Source organism: Dama dama, chromosome 8 (assembly GCF_033118175.1).
Source record: "Dama dama isolate Ldn47 chromosome 8, ASM3311817v1, whole genome shotgun sequence".
In the NCBI taxonomy this organism is placed as follows: domain Eukaryota; kingdom Metazoa; phylum Chordata; class Mammalia; order Artiodactyla; family Cervidae; genus Dama; species Dama dama.
The window spans coordinates 31,551,916-31,571,228 of NC_083688.1; the positions used below are offsets into that span (position 1 = coordinate 31,551,916).

General features: G+C 38.4%; 1 protein-coding gene across 1 annotated transcript in view; it reads left to right on the forward strand.

The window, feature by feature from the left end:
- The window catches only part of ABCA12 (ATP binding cassette subfamily A member 12), a 200,489-nt gene that overhangs the window by 49,572 nt on the left and 131,604 nt on the right, over window positions 1-19,313 (forward strand). Inside the window, exon 3 of the mRNA XM_061148811.1 lies at window positions 11,775-11,928. Coding sequence (XP_061004794.1) covers window positions 11,775-11,928 — 154 coding nt within the window. The remainder of the gene's footprint in view (window positions 1-11,774; window positions 11,929-19,313) is intronic.

Here is a 19,313-nt window from a genome sequence, read left to right on the forward strand (position 1 = left end):
GCACTTGGTGTGGTCAGACTTTTTAAACTTTGGCCTATCTGATAGGTGTAAAATGGCATTTCATGATTTCGATTCTACTTTTCTGAGGTACATTCTTCTCAGAAAAAAAAGAACTTTTTTTCTTAGAAAAAATGGGAAATATTAATTGCTATGTTAATATTTTTGACTCTACAACTTAGGAAAATGCCACTGGGGAATTTTTCTCTTTTCTCTCCTAATGAGACAGTGGCTTTGATGAAAAGTTGTTCTACAGAGAGGGAGGGGGAAGGTCATTAATATGTTGTGGGTTACAAAGCAAGCCACAGGTCACTTAAGTTGTCTCTTTGTGATTGGCAGAAGTCTTAGTAAGAGAATCTTTGGTTTAGGAGAAAGTCAAGTTTGACAAGAAGATGAGACTGCTACTTGTCAGCAGCGCTGCTTGAAAGAAAAGGTTGTGACATACATTTTCCACTGACAGGTTGTCACAAGAATCATTTGTAAATCGATGTAAAATGAATACCAAAGATATGAATATTACACAAGCTGTTGAGGAATGATCAGATTTGGAACCCTGTGAGCAGATCCTGTTCTTCCCAAGACCATCTTAGAATCAGAGAAGTTACTAAATTCTGCCTTTATAAGACCTAATTCTTTTCTTATACAATGCTCCTAGCAATGCATTGCTCTGACTTTTGTTATACTGTAATGCACGAAACTCTCTGTAATCATAACTGAATCAGATTTCTGAATAAAAAAAAACCCAGTTATTAGTAGCATACTTCTATAGGGATGACAACTGAAGTTCTTTTCTCCATGTCATAACTCTTAATGGGTTATTGAGATCACATTTTAATTTTCAAACATAATTTTCATCTTAAGTGCTTAATACTTCAACATGGCTAATCACGTTTTATAGGAGATTCTTCTACTTGTAATGGTTATGATGGATAGGTATCCAGATTTATTCTTCCTGCATAAGTGAGGAAATGACTCATGGTAGAGGTCATGGTTACATAGTAAATCACTTGCAAAGCTAGGATTAAAAAGGATAATTTTAAACTCTTGTTCCTGTCCTATACTTCACTCACAAGGGTAATTCCTAAAAAGAAATTCCTAAAAGTTCCTCCAACTAATAAAAATAAATGAAAAAAAAAAGTAATTCCTAAAAGTTAACTCAGAACTTAACTCAGTTATCAGATAAGCAAAGATTTGGGGGAGAGTTTACAGGGTACATGTTTCTGTTTAACACAAAACAGCTTTATGCTATTTTTACTGCCTTAATCAGTATTTTGTGTACCAGTACTATGATGATGGTGCCCCAACCTGGAAATGACCCCTGTTACTAAGTGGTAAGGAGAGCTCAGCTCCTCAGTTTCTCCCTGGTCTTTGCCGCTTAGGGGCAAACACTCTCAGGGTTTGTCAGTCACTCACCGTTAAGGATGAGTTTCTGGATGGTTAGTCACTTTCAAAGATGCTCCTGTGCTGGGTGGGAGCAAATGCCCCAGGACCTACTGAATTCTAGCTCTTGATGCCTGAGAGTTAGTATTTCTCTCAATATAGGGAAAGCTGTACCTCTCCCAAAGCATTTATTTATTTTTATTAATACTGTGAATTGGCTAAATGGTCATTTCTTTCAGTTCCTTAGGACATTCAGACTCAAATTTGTGGTCCACCTCTAATAACATACAGACCTTTGGCATCTATTATGTGCTGATTCTGTTTTTTCTTAATCTTTGTTTGTTCTCATTCAGATTTCCTCATTACCTTATTTTTTTTCCATTATAGAGTGTGTACTTTTAAAAGCCTCCCTAAATCCTTCTGGAATGAAATTCCCTTCTCCAAACAGTGGCTTAGGTTTTGCTGAAGGACTCCCATGTTTGTAATGCACACGTGTAATGGACTCCCACAAATAAATACTAGGGTGTTTGCTGAATTACTCTATCTAAGCTAACTTGGTGAAGGGAATTTTAGTATGGTGAGACTCAAAGCCAGAACATTTCATTATATAAAAATAACACTCCTGGAAGTGGCAGGTGGGGGCTAAGGGGAAATCTTTCTAGTTCCAGGTCCCTTTTCAGTTGGGAGTTCGTGAGAAAATGGGTTAAGGCACTGTTTCCCCATGGAACATTCGTTTGCAGGATAGGAGCCAGTGCTACCTTAAGAAACAAGAAAAAGAAAGGAAATAAATTCTTTTTCCTAAACTCATTTGGTCCAAGAATTGATGGAAATCCTGATGCTCTCCTTCTTCCTACTCCCCCAATCCCAAACATCACATGGAGAGAGGAATCAGTTCCTCAGTTCATTCTTAAAGTGCAGGCTTTGTGGGTTAACTACCCGGGTACCTGCCTTTTATGCAGTGTAGTTAACAATTAGCACAGTCAGAACTCCTTCACAAGTCAGAACAGATGTGGTGACACTGGAAGAAATATCACTCTTCTGGAGTACCCCCTCTTTTTGCTAAATGTTAGCTGATATTTCTGGATCTGTGTCGGAGGGGAGCATGTCTTAGGGGAGAGGCTGCAACTGATGTAGCTCAGCACCGTGGCTCTCAGCCCACCTCTCTATCAGGTCTTTTTGATATGACCAATCCACACAGTCATACCAATGTATACCCAGCTTCATATCAGCCCTGCCCCAGAGGCCAGAAGGCTCTCTCCTGGTCAACCATATCCAGAGAGAATTAAGAAATTAAGCTTATTAGGAAGAATGTCCTGCAATGAAATGAGGAGTTAGGATTAATTTTTTTTTCTTTTAACTTTAACTTAGAAGCAAATAACACTGTTGCCAAGATTCTGTTTGTGAATGGCCAAGTCAGGGAGATTTTAAAAACGCAATTGTGAGTCTCTCTGCCTAAAAGACGAGTTTCAGAAAGGCAAAATACTGGTTATGGTTAGGCCATCTAACAGGACAAACAGACCCACTCACCCAAGATGAATTGTAGAATTCAACATTCTTTGCCAAGTGGGAATATTTTTTAATAGTATTATGGAGATTCTTACTTTTAAATTTCTCCAGAGTCAGTCCATGTGGGAGTTTATTATCTAGCATATATGTGTTCCTGTTGTGTGTCCTAGCCTTGAATCAAATCATTGTTTATGATTTGAATAGATCAGACCATGCCCTTTGGAAGCCATCACCCAGAAGGGTCCCCTTAATATTCAGAAAGGAGGGCTGTTCATTCTGTTCCAGAAACTTAGTAATGTGGGTTATGGAGCCCTTTTGACTGACCATCAACTCAAGTGTGTACCTTGAGGACTGAAGAGATAACATCCAAAGAGATTGCAATATCCCTAGTCCAAATTGCCTCACCCTGTTATCTTAAATAATAATAATAATAAGCCAAAGATAAAAAGCAGGCAGGAATCGTTCCCCACTTCCTCTCATGCCTGCAATGGCATAGCCAGAGCCCAGAATTGTCTCCACAGGGACATTTTTTGCATCTTTCAAAATCCATTGACTGTGGTCCTTAGAAGCAGCTCCAGGGAGTGTGGGAGATGTGGGAAGGATCCCAGCAGGCAGAATGCCATCTCAGTCACCCAAAGTGTGTTCTTGTTTTCAATAACTCTAGCCAGTTTGTTGCTGTTCAGTTGCCAAGTCACATCTGACTCTTTGCGACTCCATGGATTACAGCACACCAGGCCTCCCTGTCCCTCATCATCTCCTGGAGTTTGCCCAAGTTCATGTCCATTAAATTGGCGATTCAATTCAATTGATTGGCCATCCAACCATCTCATCCTCTGCCACCCTCTTCTCCTTCTGCCTTCAATCTTTCCCAGCATCAGGGTCTTTTCCAATGAGTTGGCTATTCGTATCGGGTAGCCAAAGTTTGGAGCTCTAGCCATTAGACATATACAGACGCCAACCTTTTGTGTATAGGACCTCCTTACCCACCGCTTTAAGGATTAGGCATTGTGCCTCAGCCCTCACTGCCAGGAACAGTCTACATTTGCCAATGGATTTGAACTTGGGAAAGCACTTGTGAAGCAAGACTTGTCTGGGGAGAAGTAGGAAGGATGTGTCATGGCACCACACCCACTGAGCATGCAGTAATTGAAGCACTACACCAGTTGATACAGGTTCACATTATGAATTACTAGGGGGAGAAACATGTCATGCAATCCTCTTATCCACCCATTGGTTCCCAGCACAGAGATGAGAGACCAGGCAGAACAGCAGAGCCCTAGCCACTGTGTGTGAGTTAGACAAATGTTGCAACAACAGTGAGCATCGGTAACTCATGATTCTGTGTGGCCTTTCCTTCCTTAGTGTTCATAGGACTTTACACAAGCTTTATCTAATTAATCTTCCTTGTGCCCCATGAGGTGGCAAGGCCCATTATCCTCAATTTGGTAGATGTGAAAATAGAGATATAGAGAGATTAATTTGCCCTGGGAATTCAGTGAATCAACAGCAAAACCAGAGGTGGTACCTGTTCTTCAGAGTTTCAGTCTGTTAGTTCCAAGATGTACCGAAACTTAACAAAATATTTTTTTCATTATTGTCCTATGTCATATAGTTCTAGATCCATCCCTGGCCTCTTGTTTTCCATGTGACCTTGAGTAAAATTGTTTGGTCTCTCTGCGGTTATCTGCGAAATGCGGGTGTACACTTGCCTTACCTATCCTATAGAACTGTCATGGAGTTCACATGAAATGATAGCTGTTTAATTCTGTCAAAATGTGAATCTTTTTTTTTAAAACAATATTTTACTATATATTTTCAATTATATTTTATACATAGTATTTCTGACATGTCAGGAAAACAAGTGACTTCTATATGCACTTTATTTACTAAAACCATGATGCACTTTGAAATCAGACACTAATTTGTTTTCTTTCTAACACACAAACACACACACACACACACAAATAACCCAGAGTTACATTTTAAAATGTTTAAATGAAAGAAAATTTAATAGAAGAATGAACCTTACTTAGCACCTCCTCCGTGCCAGCCACACAGTATCCGTTCAGTAAACTTTTATTTAATAGATGATGGATGAATTCACTTTGTGGATAATAACCTGAGCAGTTGGTATTAGAGATGTCAATGTGTACTAGCTAGATTTTTGTAGAAACCAAGAACTAAAGGGCCTGTAACAATAAATGTTATTGATTTCATTAATCAATATCAATATATCTACTTTTATAAGACACATGAATATAATGCAATATTACCCTTTGTATTTATCCACTGAGCTTACTGTTAATATATCCTTTGTTATCCTCTGAACTTACTATAATTGGGTGATAAAATTTAAAACTTTGTCTTACAATTAATAAGGATGTATATTATGTTAAAACTCTAAATCATTTCTGTCTTACTGTGACCCTCAGGGGTTCATCTACTCATTGATTCATTTATTAATATAATTAATAATTGCTTACAATGTGCTGAGCATTGTGCTAAGAAATATGTTAGAACTTTTCTTTCTTTCACATGGCTTATTCTTTAGTCTTTCAAAAGGGTAATTTTATTGAGCTGATGTCTCTGAAGATTCTCAGTCCTATCAGTATTTAACCCCAAGCTAAGGCCTCTATGGCTTCCCCAGTGGCTCAGTGGTAAGACCTGCCTGCAATGCAGGAGAAATGCAGCAGACGTGGGTTCAGTCCTTGGGTCAGGAAGATCCCCTGGAGGAGATGGCAATCCACTCCAGTATTCTTGCCTGGGGAAGCCCACAGACAGAGGAGGTGGGTGGGATAGAGTCCATAGGGTCACAAAGAGTCGGACACAATTGAAGTGACTTAGCATGCACGCATGCAAGGTCTCTTTGGGCCGTGAAGGTAAAAAAAAAAAGGCAGTTTTTCAGAAGGAGTGAAGTCAGAAAGATCTGCTGTATTTGATTTTACCTTGTGATGGGCAGGGGAACAGGATCAGGACAAGCTGATCCTCTAAGTGGAAAGTGCATGTGGAGGAGAACAAGGACAGCCCTGTAGTGTCTGACAATTTGAAATGTCAGGTTTTTTGTTGTTCATAATTTTCAGTATGTCTTTTACAATGTAACTGAGAAGAAAATTTGCTCAAAAACTAGAAGAAGAAAAAGACTTACTTAAATAAATTATTACTTATTTACTTCTGAGATCCATTTTCTTTCCCATATTTGTTTAATTCATATCAGGTTATTTGATCATTTGTAGGTAATGTTTCTAGAAATGTTTGTCCCATTTTGTGTGCTTGTCATGGTGACAGATTGTTGCTGTGGTATTTCACAAGGCGACTTATCATTTGCCTGCTTAGAAGGACTGATACTTTTTCCTCAAATGTGACCCTGTATCCAAAAAGTTAAGAAAAACATAACCCCTCAAATGAATAACTCCATATTTTTAAAAGTCAATATTTTATTCCAAAATTTATCATCCACCTCTTCACTAGGGTAACGAACAAATTCCTTTCACCTGAGAACACAAAAAATCACCTAAGTTGGGTTCTGACCTGCTTTGAGAAAACACAAAGAAACACAGTGGAAGTTCTCCAATTGTACCATTATTATAATATTTACAAATGTCACCAAGGCAGCCTACAGAATGCTTTCTCAGCCTAATGATGTCAAATGGAAGTAGCTTCATTACCAAAAAGGCTGTGACATTTCTTTCTCTAAAAGTACAATAAGTAGAAAATAGTGCTTCTATAGATAGTGCCAGTGAGCAACAAGCTCCTGAATTTATTATAGAAGTAGGCAAAAATCCTTCTGTAGTGGTGAAAAAGAAAAAAGAATAAGAGGGGATGTTGGGGAAAATGCATTTGTGGCTATATCAGTGAGTAAAGAGATAGAGGGGTAGGTGAAAGAAAGGGCAGTAGCAGGAGGAGGAGAGAAAAGAAGAAATGGAAACAAGAAGGTGGTTGTGGAAAGGAAAGACAAAAGACTGAGAAATAGAAAAAAGGGAAGAGTAAGTAGATTAGTTGAGATAAGGGAAGAGGAAAAGAAGGAGTAAGGATGAGTACAGGCAAGAAATGAATGAGGGACTTCCCTGGTGGTCCAGTGATTAAGAATCTACCTTCCAATTCAGGGGATGCAAGTTTGATCCCATTTAAAAAACTAAGATCATGGCATCTGGTCCCATGGCAAGTAGGTGGGGAAGAAATGGAAACAGTGACAGAGTTTATTTTCTTGGGCACCAAAATCACTGCAGATGGTGACTTCAGCCGTGAAATTAAAAGACGCTTGCTCCTTGGAAGAAAAGCTATGACAAACCTAGACAGTGTATTCAAAAGCAGAGACATTGCTTTGCCAACAAATGTCTGCATAGTCAAAGCTATGGGATTTCCAGTGTCATGTATGGATGTGCGAGTTGGACCATAAAGAAGGCTGAGCACTGAAGAATTGATGCTTTTGAACTGTTGTGCTAGAGAAGACTCGAGGGTCCCTTGGACAGCAACGAGATCAAACCAGTCAACCCTAAAGGAAATCAACCCTGAATAGTCATTGGAAGGACTGATGCTGAAGCTGAAGCTCCAATACTTTGGCCACCTGATGTGAGGAGCCGACTCATTTGAAAAGACCCGGATGCTGGGAAAGATTGAGGACACAAGGAGAAGGAGGTGACAGAGGATGAGATGGTTGGATGGCATCATTGACTCAATGGACATGAGTTTGACGAAACTCCAGAAGATAATGAAGGACAAGGAATTCTGGCATGCTGCAGGTCATGGGTCGCAAAGAGTCAGACACAACTGAGTGACTGAACAATAGGGAACTAGTATCCCACATGCTGCGGACAGCTAAGGCCACGCATGACAAATAGAGAGTCCCTAATGAAGAGCTGCTGTAGCCAAATAAATAAAATAAATAAATAATTAAAAAAAAAAAGAATGAGGCAGGAGAGGGAGAAGGACATGTGTAAGAGGTTATCCTCCTGGGGGTTCAGCAAACTATAGCCTATGGACCAAATCCAGTCCATTGCTTTTTCTTGTAAATTAAGCTTTATTGGAATGCAAGCTGGCCCATTCTTGTGTATATTGTCTATGGCTGCTTTCATGCTACAATGGCAGGGCTGAGTATTTGTGATGGAGCCAGTATGGCCCACAGCTTAAAATATTTACTGTCTAACTCTAATGGAAAAGTTTGCAATCTAATGTTCAGTTCAGTTCAGTCACCCAGTCGTGTCTGACTCTTTGTGACCCATGGACTGCAGCAGGTCGGGCCTCCCTGTCCATCACCAACTCCCGGAGCTTGCTCAAACTCATGTCCATCAAGTCAGTGATGCCATCTAACCATCTCATCCTCTGTCATACTGTTCTCCTCCTACCTTCAGTCTTTCCCAGCATCAGAGTCTTTTCAAATGAGTTAGCTCTTCGCATCAGGTAGCCAAATTACTGGAGCTTCAGCTTCAGTATCAGTCCTTACAATGAATATTCAGGATTGATTTCCTTTAGGAAGAACTGGTTGGATCTCCTTGAAATCTAAGGGACTCTCAAGAGTCTTCTCCAACACCACAGTTCAAAAGCATCAGTTCTTCAGCACTCAGCTTTCTTTATAGCCCAACTCTCACATTCATACATGACCACTGGAAAAACCATAGCTTTGACTAGATGGACATTTGTCGGCTAAGTAATGTCTCTGCTTTTTAATATGCTGTCTAGGTTGGTCATAACTTTTCTTTCAAGGAGCAAGCGTCTTTTGATTTCATGGCTGCAGTCACCATCTGTAGTGATTTTGGAGCTCAAGAAAATAAAGCTTGTCAATAATCTAATCTTATTGTTCTTAAGCTTTAGTGTGCATCAGAATTGCCTGAAGGGCTTGTTAAAATAAAGATTGCTGAACCCCATCCCCAAAGGTTTTGTTTAAGTAGATCTGAGGTGGGATCTCAAATTTTCATTTCTAATAAGTTTCCAGGTGATGCTGGTTCTGTCAGGCCAGGACTTGCACTTTGAGAACTACTGCTTTTATTTTTGCATAATGTCACACACCAGTATTGTCCCGAATAAGGACATTTGTGCAGCAAGGGAAAGGAAAACCAAACTTGATCCTCTTTCTAGATAAACATAAATGTATAGATGGATATCATAATTCTTTACAAAGTATCTTTTTAAAAATTCTTAAACTAGATCTTTTTATAATGGCTGTTTCATTCTTAAAACAATGACAACTAAATTTGATTTAGTTAAAAGCTTAGTTAACTGGTGGCTTACTACTAAAAATATTTGGTTTGCATCCATTCCCTGTAATAACATTTCATGGCTACATGGGATACAATAGGTGCTTAATAAATCAGTGTTATTATTGTTGCCACAGACTCTCTTATTTTAATGAGTATATGGTTCTTGTTAAAAGGTGATGGTAAAATAAATAATTCCGGCAGTTCATGTTCTGCACAACACTGTGTTAACTTAACTTGTACACTCGTCAGCCAGTTCCTCTTGTTCTCGAACCCCTTGTAACAGGTTAAATATCAATTATCAAAAAACTGTGAAATTCTATACTTTTTGAACAGAGTGGGGTCTTGTTTCTGAAGAGATTCCTTAATGAATTTTCCTATAAAATAGGCATATCTATTATTAATCACATCAAGGAATGTTGTAGGTTTAAATTCTCTCAAATTTTTCTTTAATAATTTACGAATTGTAATTGGTGCCAGAATAAGTAACACTGGATGTAATGTTCCACCTCTTCCTAGATTTTCTTCCCCTGACATCTTTTCCTTTCTTTTCCTCTATTCCTCTGTTCCTACGGCTGAACTGCCATTGTTTTCAGCTCTAGGTCAGTCACACCATCTGCCTGATGAGTGCTTTAGGGGAGAGGGATCGTCTGTAGCCCTTCTATCTGCCTTCCATTCTGACAACCCCCTGCACGTGCTTGAGATGGACTAGGAATAACCTCATACCCCAGATGAGCGGTTCCAGGTGGGATATGTGTAACAGGGCGACTTACCATTCATGGTGAAATCCCACTGCAGAACTGTAGAGGTCTTGTATGGCAGAATGTTGTGACAGAGTGACATGAACCGCTAACAGGCAGTTTGCTGTTCTTGAGCTTATTCAGGGAATTGTGCTACAATGAAAACACTGAGGTTCACTCTAGTTATCACTTGTTTAATATTAGGGAAGACACTGGTCTTTCTGGTGTCAGAAAAAGAAGCTTCTGAGAAGGTAGTAATGAGTAGTCTGGTGGATTTCTTTCCAATTTCGTTTGAATTTTCAAAACTTTAATCCATACTGGTGTTACTGTGTTAGTTTTTCCTGTGGCTGCTGTAACAAATTACCACAATTGACTTAGAAAAAGCACTAACTTATTACATTACTGTTCTAGAGTTCAGAAGTCCAAGATTTATTTAGTCTTTGTGAGGTAAAGGTGTTAGCAGGGCTGCATTCTTTCTGGAGGCTCTATTTTCTGGCTTCTAGAGGTTGCCCACTTTCCTTGGCTTTTGGCTCTTTCCTCCATGTTCAAAGTCTACAGTATTGCATCTTTCAGTCTTTCCATTTTGTTTCCTCTTTTCTTATTTCCTGGCCAATTTTCCTACTACCTCTTCCTTTTTATTTTCAATTTTTTTTAATATATCTGTATTTAAGTTATTTAAATTTCTACTTATTATTATTTCTATTAATAATGCATGCTTAACCTGATTGCTTTTACTATTTTTTCTTTTAAAAAAAAATTCTTCTTTATGTTTATAATGAAAACATCTGTACTGCCACTCATTTTAATAGTTTCATGAGAAACTTAAGGTTTCACTTTTCAGCCTTTGGTCAGAATTATCCTCATGGTTTCTGAAGCTTTTTTGAAAATTCATTGTATCTGTATTCCCCAAAGGTAGGAAACCAGTGTTTTAGTACCAAACCTAATATTGTGAAAAGATTTGTAATTCACAGCTTGCATATTGTCTTAACTCATGTATGCCATTATCATATTTTATAAAGCAAATGTTAAAGGTTATAAAACCTGTTAACTGCTACAATTTTGTGTCTTTAATATTAGGGAAAATCTGCATATTCATTTATATCATTGTTATTTGTTTTTAAATAGGAAGAAAATATTGTGTGTATAGGATAATTTTAAATTTTGAGGACATCAAAAATATTTCCTGTATCTGGAAGATTGGCTGCATTTATAATGCCTTTGATTACAAAAGAAGATATGTATATTGTAGGAAAAAATAGTTAATATGTAGTCAAATGAAAGTAAACAAGGTCATGTGAAATAGACCACTAAGGAAAAAGAATTCCTCCAATTCAAAAGAAGTGATACAAATGAACTTATTTACAAAATAAAAACAAACTCACAGACTTAGAGAATGAACTTATTTTTTATTTTTATTATTAAAACTTATTTATTGTTTGTTTGACCTTGCCACCCGGCATGTGGGAATCTTAGTTTCCTGACCAGGGATCAAACCCATTCCCCAGAGTCTTAACCCCATGCACAGAGTCTTAACCACTGGACCGCCAGGGAAGTCCTGCTCCAGATTTTTTAATATACTACATATATTTATATATTTTTGAAAAAATTATGGCTATTCTGGTCATACTGTTTTCTGATCTACTCTTTTAAATTAGCATTGTATTATAAATATCTATATTATTTGACATTTTTATTGGTTGCATTGTATTTTATTATATGAATAATATAATATGGATTTATTGTTAACACTTTGGCAAACATTCTTGCAGCTAGTTCCTTAGAATAAATCCCAGGAAGAGAAATTTGTGGGGCAACAAGCATTTTAGTCTTTGAATACATAGGGGACCCAAGCAGTCATAATCCAGAAGATAATTTCACAGAATATTTACTGCACTTCTTTCCCTTCCCAAGGAAACATCATAGTGATTTAATTACTATTTACTTTTTTTTTGACTTTCAGGTTATCTTGCACCTCGAAACCTTCCTAGTACTGGATTCTTCCCGTTCCTGCAAACTCTACTCTGTGACACAGACTCTAAATGCAAAGACACACCTTATGGACCACAAGACCTGCTTCGTAGGAAAGGAATTAACAGTGCACTATTTAAAGACAGGTAGGGGCATTTCCCAAGTGTATTCAGTTGCTTTGAGAGGTCAAATCTTGTTTCCTTATGAAATATATGGGAAGCCATCCTAGGTTAGATATACAATTTTATTTTCTATATCTACAAATGTGATGATCTAAATATGAAAGAACAAAGTGGTTACAAACTGGAACTACCATGTTTATGTGGAATTAGGTATAATCTACTTTGGATGAATTACTCAGTTTTTGCTTATGCTCCCTTAAGGGATAAGAGAGGGAGGGACAAATTGGGAGATGGGAACCAACATATACACACTACTATATATAAAATAGATAGCTATAAGAACCTGCTGTATAGAACAAGGAACTCTACTCAAGACTCTGTAATGGCTTATATGGGAAAAGAGTCTTTGGAAAAGGTGATTATATGTATACACATCTGTACACCTTTGCTGTACGCCTGAAACTAACACAGCATTATAAATCAACTACAGTGGTTGTTTAGCTGCTAAGTTGTGTCCAACTCTTGTGACCCCAAGGACCATAAGCCCGTTAGGCTCCTCTGTCCCTGCAATTTTCCAGGCAAGAATAATGGAGTGGGTTGCCATTTCCTTCTTCAAGGGATTTTCTGGACCCATGGATCCAGCCCAGGTCTCCTGCATCACAGACGGATTCTTTACCAACTGAGCTACCAGGGAAGCCCCCAAAAATTAACTATAAAAAAAAAATCAACTATACTCCAATTAAAAAAAAAAAAAAAAAAACAACTGGATAGCCAAGGCAGTCATTATAACTTCCCTCAGAGATTCTCTGTCCTACCTCAAATTGTCAGTGGCATTGCCCTAAGACTCGATCACAAACATAAGATGGAGGACAAGGTCAGGGTTATTATCTTCTATGTGGTACTTCTATATATAACAGAAACCAGGAAATGCAAACAAAGAGATCTAGAAATCAAAGTAATAAAGTTGGAAGTATACTTAATTGAAGAACAACCTTTAAATAAGGTTAATGTGTCCTATTTTATGGTATGAGAAGAAGCTGAAGAATAAAGATAGGGAATCTAGACCATTTGCACCCTCAGTTTTCCATCCTGAGATTTTAAATCTAAAGAGTCAAGAGCCTAGCCATTTGTGGAACTAATAACATTGTAATCTGAATCAACCATGAGATTATTTTGGTAGAGATTTTTTTGTGTGTTTCTTAAGAAAAGATTATATTTATCTGTAATCAGAGATACTTGGTCCCTCGAATTTTAATTTAAATTCATTGGCATGTAGCACCATTTCTCCTTTAATATTATCGTCATGATTTTTATCATCAGTTAGTATGGGTAATACTTTGAGAGAGTAAGTAACTACAAGCTATTTAACATAAAATATCAACACGTCAAGAATTATTCTGGGAAATGACTTGAGATACAACATAATTGTTGGGTTGCTGATTCACACCGGTTTTTATTGTGTCAATAAGTTATTTAGTCTTTATGCATAAAGCGCTCTGATGTTCACTGGTTCATTTATCAATATATTCAAGAAATAGTGGCTGAGAAATTTCTGTGTGCCAGGCACCATTCTAGGCACTGTAATACAGAGGTGAACCAAACAAGTTCTCTACCCTTTTGTTACTTGCATTCTAATGGAAAAGCAAAAAAGCAGTCAAATGAATAAATAGCATAATCACTGATAATAGTAAATGCTCTGGCAAGAAAATAGAGCAAATTAAGAGGTAGAAACTGAAAGGTGAGAATTAAATAGCAAAATAGGATAGCAAAAGAAGGGCCTCTGTTGGAAGGTGACATCTGAGAGGAGACCAACAGGGACCAGGAGAAGCCAGCACTAGCATATGAGCATCTAGAAGAGAAAGTCCCAGGCAGAGAAGCAGTCAGTGATCCTGAAACGGGGACACACTTGATCATTTAGAGGAACAGAAAGTTGCCTAATATGATATGAATAGAACATAGTGCAGAATGATGAAAGGCAGGGGATTTGTTGAAAAAATGAAAAACCCCAGAGAAAGAGCATGAAGAATCAAACAGGTAAGGAAACAGAAGGAATTTTCCTTCTGTTTTTAGTATAATGAGAAGCCATTGGAAATTTTTAAACAGGGAAATGGCATTACATACTGTCTATGAGACTAACGTTCTAAGCACATACAAGCATTACCTCAACTAGCAACTAGCTGTGTATCTGCAAGGAGACCAAAAGATGACTAGAGCTTATTGTCCCCCTGGATACTCAATGTAGAGATAAACTGAATGAATACTTTATTCATTCAACTAGTTCACAGTCTCTGTGTCCCTGTGTGAGTGACGAGTTAGGCATGATTTATGCCTGTGTTCTAGCAGGAGAAAAGTGAAAGGGAAAGTGTTAGTTGCTCAGTTGTGTCTGACTCTTTGCAACCCCATGGACCCATCAGGCCCCTCTGTTAATGGGATTCTCCAGGCAAGAATACTGGAGTGGGTTGCCATTCCCTTCTTTCTGACCCAGGGATCCAACATAGGTCTCCTGCATTGTAGGTGGATTCTTTATCATCTGGGCTAGCAGGAGAAGGTAAATGTTGAATGAGTGATAATAGGAGATAGTGCAAAAAAAGAATGCCAGGAGGAAATTGAAGCAAGACATCCTCCATATTTATAGTAGAAAGAGAGCTTTCAGCTGATGTAATCAGGTAAACCTTCATGGTGAAGTTGTACTTGAGATGGACATTTCGTGAACCAAGTGTTAGAGAAGATATGAGCAAAATTAATGTCTATTATTAACAAACTGGTTCCACTTGGTGCTCTCTTCTTTGTATTTTTTTTTTCTCATGAAGAACTAAGTAACAACAAGGAGAATAGTTATCAATATTTAAGAAGTCTATCTATACACATTACTACCCCCAAAAAAGTATTTTTCTGTGTATTTCTATGTATATGGTCCTCAGTAACATAATAGAGGACCAAATTCATGGAGCCCCCTGAGATGAGCCATTGAGTTGATTTTAGAACTAAGATTAAAGTCCAAGTTTATTTTTACCCTCTGTTGGTTATTCTCTAGATAGCTGATCAGATCTCTTTTCTTCACTTTTATTCTAATATCCAGGTATTATATTGAGTTCAAGCTGTATATTGCTGTATGTTCAGTATTTTCTCTAAACTACCAAGTACTTGGAGCTTAATTTGGAAATTACATGCACTAATAAAATTACATTAATGATATCTCCCACCATGCTATTAATTTTTATGTATTATATAGCCATGCAGTGAAACTGGGACGTGGTTACTAGGTAAGCTGTTCCACACTGGGTAAGTCATTTCATTAAATTGCTTCCCTTTGGTGAAGAAAGATTCACTAGCATAGCCACATTAAGAAACAAAACAGTCTTCCTTTTCTGTTTTGTAAGTGAGGGGGAAAAAATGCTATCTTTGGCCTTATCAAAGGAGGCCCACCATGTTTATTTTAATAGAATGCTCTTCTGAAGACATGATCACACCGAGGTCACTGCTTGCTGGCCAGTTGCCAGGTGTTTTGATGCATTTTTGCATTAGCACCAGTCTTCTGTTATTAAATTCATTTCTTTAAGCATTAGCTTCAGGATGAGGTGGTTTAAAAAAAAATTCAACCATCAACTCAGCATCAACTGTAACGAGCTGTCTGAAAGAAGAAATGATTACGTTTATTGTTTTGCTCTTTTGCACAGGGATGATCCAGCATCATGGGACTTACCCTCATGGTCCCTCATCCCTGCGCTGCCTCTAAGAATACATCAGAGCAGCGGGGGCTCCTGACTGTGCTGTTGCCCACACAGCTGGCAAATGGCAAAGATCATCTTGCAGAGCTCACAGGGTCATTATTTGGAGAAACAATTCAGCCTTCCCGCAGCTCCTGCTGGGGAATTGCCTCCATGGATTCACTCCTTGTCTCTGTCGTGTCGACACTCATCCATGACCCGTGGTTTCCAAATTCATACCTTTGCTTGGAGTATTGAATGGCTCCTACAGAACCTGAAACACAGCTAATCTGATTCTATTCAGAGGCATTTTTTTTAAGTACCAAGGCCTTTGTTTAGTAGTGAAAAATATGGATGTGTTTAGAAACTAAAGATATTATTGGGAATCTAGGGTAACTGGAAGTAGAACAGGTATGCATCCTCATTTGACTATAAACAAGAAGTAAGATGTATTAGGTCTCATAACTGTATTAATTTCAGAGTAGTGTATAACCATCTAGTAATCATTTTTGTGAGTATTTGTATAAAAATAAAGGTGAAAAACATCATTTATCAAAAGCAAAGTGGAAGGAAGTCTTTAACTGTCATGCAAGCAAAATTGTTAATTCGTTGATTTAGAGTGTATTGAACATGTACCATGTGCTGGAGACTATCCAAGTTACTGTGGATACAGAGATGACTAAGGCACATTCCCATAAAAACTTAAAATCTGGTGGGAGAAAGACAAAAACTACTAAACAGGTAAATTAATCTGTCACATGGCAAATGTGATGGCTATTTGTTTACTTCTCATGGTGCCTACAACATTAGACAAAAAAAAAAACAGATGGTGAATAGTTATATAGGCACTCTGAGACATTGTTTCTGTCTGAAGAATATATATCTGACTGTTGGATATTTTATTGGAGTGGAGAGAGGGTTGGGTGGGGAGATGTCAGAAGAGTTCTCCAGAGACCTGTATGGGTGAGATCATGAAGGTCAGATAGGGTGGCAGTTACCAGACTAGAGGAAGGTGTATTTGAGATAGAAAAAGAAGGGCTTTCCTGGCGGCTCAGTGGTAAAAAAAAAAAAAAAAAATCTGCCTGCCAATGCAGGAGATGTGGGATTCAATCCCTGGGCCGAGAAGATCTCTTGGAGAAGTAAATGGCAACCCACTCCAGTGTCCTTGCCTGGAAAATCCCATGGACAGAGGACCCTGGCGGGCTACAGTCCAGGGGGTTGCAAAAGAGCTGGACACTACTTAGTGACTAAACAACAACAACAACAACTTCAAAAAAGAATCTCAGAACCTAAGAAAGAAATGAATGGTGATCCTTGTATAGTTGGTTTAGAGGAATAGGCAGACAGCTTTGCTACTGACTGTGACGGCAGAATTACAAATTCCTTTGTAATGTTGCCAGGTTAATCTCCCTGTGTCAGGGCTAGGTAGGACATAATATGTACAGGGTCATCTGAAACCTCCTGCAACGTTGTCTCCTCCCCCTTATTCTACGTGCTTCTGATGTGCATCTGCCCCCAAGACCTTTCCTCATCTGCCCCATCACGTTGCCTCTGAAAACTTTTAGAAATGTATTAGCTCAGATATAACATCTCCAAAGTCCCTCCAAAGAATATAAAGAGCCCTAAGACAGCGCAACATATTAAGGCATTTCTAAATCTTAACACCTTGACTGGTTGTTGATTGGCAAGTGAGCCACCTAGAAGAGAGGTGCATGTTGAACATGGGCATGCAGGGATTATATCTGAATCCTGGAAGACCCTGAAGGAATGAACTTGAGGATGAAATTCAAGAAATGATGAAAAAGTTAAAATTTTCCTGTGAATGACTTCTGCTTGGGGGTAGTCAGGAAGGACGACTGTATAACCAAGGAGGCCTCAATGCCATTATAACATTCTTATATTTGTTCCTAAAGTTAGTAATGCCTGTCATCTGAAGCTGGAGTCAGAACTGGGCCTGGAGCATATTTCACACCTTCTTTCCAGGTGTCACTGCATTACCTGTATATTTTATGGGGAAAATGAAAAATAGAATAAGTTTAACTAATCCTTAGAGACAAAAAAAAAAATGTCAGAATTTTCTTTTTAGGATTTGCCATATGTGTCTTTCCTAGAAGCAATTCCTTTCAAAGACAGAATTACCATGGTGCACATGGATGCCACCCACACAGGTAGTCTTTCCCACTCACAGGAAATACAAAGACATTCAGTATAAGTGCATAAATCCTACCGCTATGGTGATATCTATAAATGTGACATTTCCCAAATGGAACTGTTGGTAGACATGTCTGAGAAGAAGTAAAACTATTCAGCCTAGTTTCCCTCCCAGTATCTTAAATTTAACATTTTGAATCCAAGATGTTCCCCTTATTAAGTCCCTTTTGAAGTAGAGCACTATAAATGTGGTAGAGTCAGAATCTACTTCTTCAGCATCTTAGAGGCAATGCTTTTAACCATCTCCATGGTACTGGACATGTGAACTGGGTCTGGTAAAAGTCAAAATGATGCCATGGGTCACTTGAAGATTTGACTCAGCCTTTCTTGCCTCACCCAGAAGATTGAATTTTCTGGATCTAGATGAGCTTACATGCTGGATTCAAGAGGCACCGAAAGTTTTGCATAGTGCCTTAATATACCTCCCAGAGATATCTAGTATGAGAAAGATTCTCTCAGACTTCCTTATACCTATTCCAAATTCCTGAATAGGATTTTTAAATCTCCTGAGTTGGTCCTAGGGAGTTGGTGGGGACTGAGTTGTCATTGAATAAGTCCACTTCTTTATCATAGCCTAGTAGAGTATTGCTACTTGGGGCCAGATAATTCTTTGTTGTGCTGTGCATTGTAAAATGTTTAGTAGCATCCCTGGTCTCTACTCTTATCCCTGGCCTCTAGATACAACTAACATCACTCCTATCCAGTGTAACAGCCAACATGTCTCCAGATATTGTCAAATGTCCCCTGGGAGCAGGGGAGGGGCCAGAAATTGCCCCCAGTTGGGAACCACTAGTGTAGTGAAAGGATGAACAAAAAGATTTTAAGGTAGCAAGAGCCATGAATTAGGTAATGATTCTAGGATCTTGCTCTATACAAAATGCAAATGATAACTCTAATTTAGCACCCCCGGTCATGTGTGGTCATCATCCCCTGGCCATATCCTTCCTTAGCTATTACCATTAACATATTATAGTCCCTGTTTTGTTGTTGTTGTTGTTTGTTTGTTTGTCTTGCCCCCTATATGTCCTGGGAATTTAATAAATGCTTGTGAGTTTATGAATAAATATGGTGGATACAGTGTAAGATTGATCATATGTTTATGCATGTGTTGCCTTCTTTGGGTGCTTCCTTTTCCAAGGGTCTTTGTACAGCCAGGTATGCAACAAGGGAGGCAGACCAGGCTATTTTAAAAAGTTGCTTTTTTCAGGCAAGAATATATAGTGAGGCAAAGACAGCCTCTTCAGTAAATGGTGCTGGGAAAACTGGAAGCTATAAGCAAGGTGAAAAGACAGCCCTCAGAATGGGAGAAAATAATAGCAAATGAAACAACTGACAAAGGGTTAATTTCCAAAATATACAAGCAGCTCATACAACTCAATGCCAGAAAAAGAAACAACACAATCAAAAAGTGGGGAAAAGACCTAAACAGACATTTCTCCAAAGAAGACACACAAATGTCTAACAAACACATGAGAAGATGGTCAACATCCC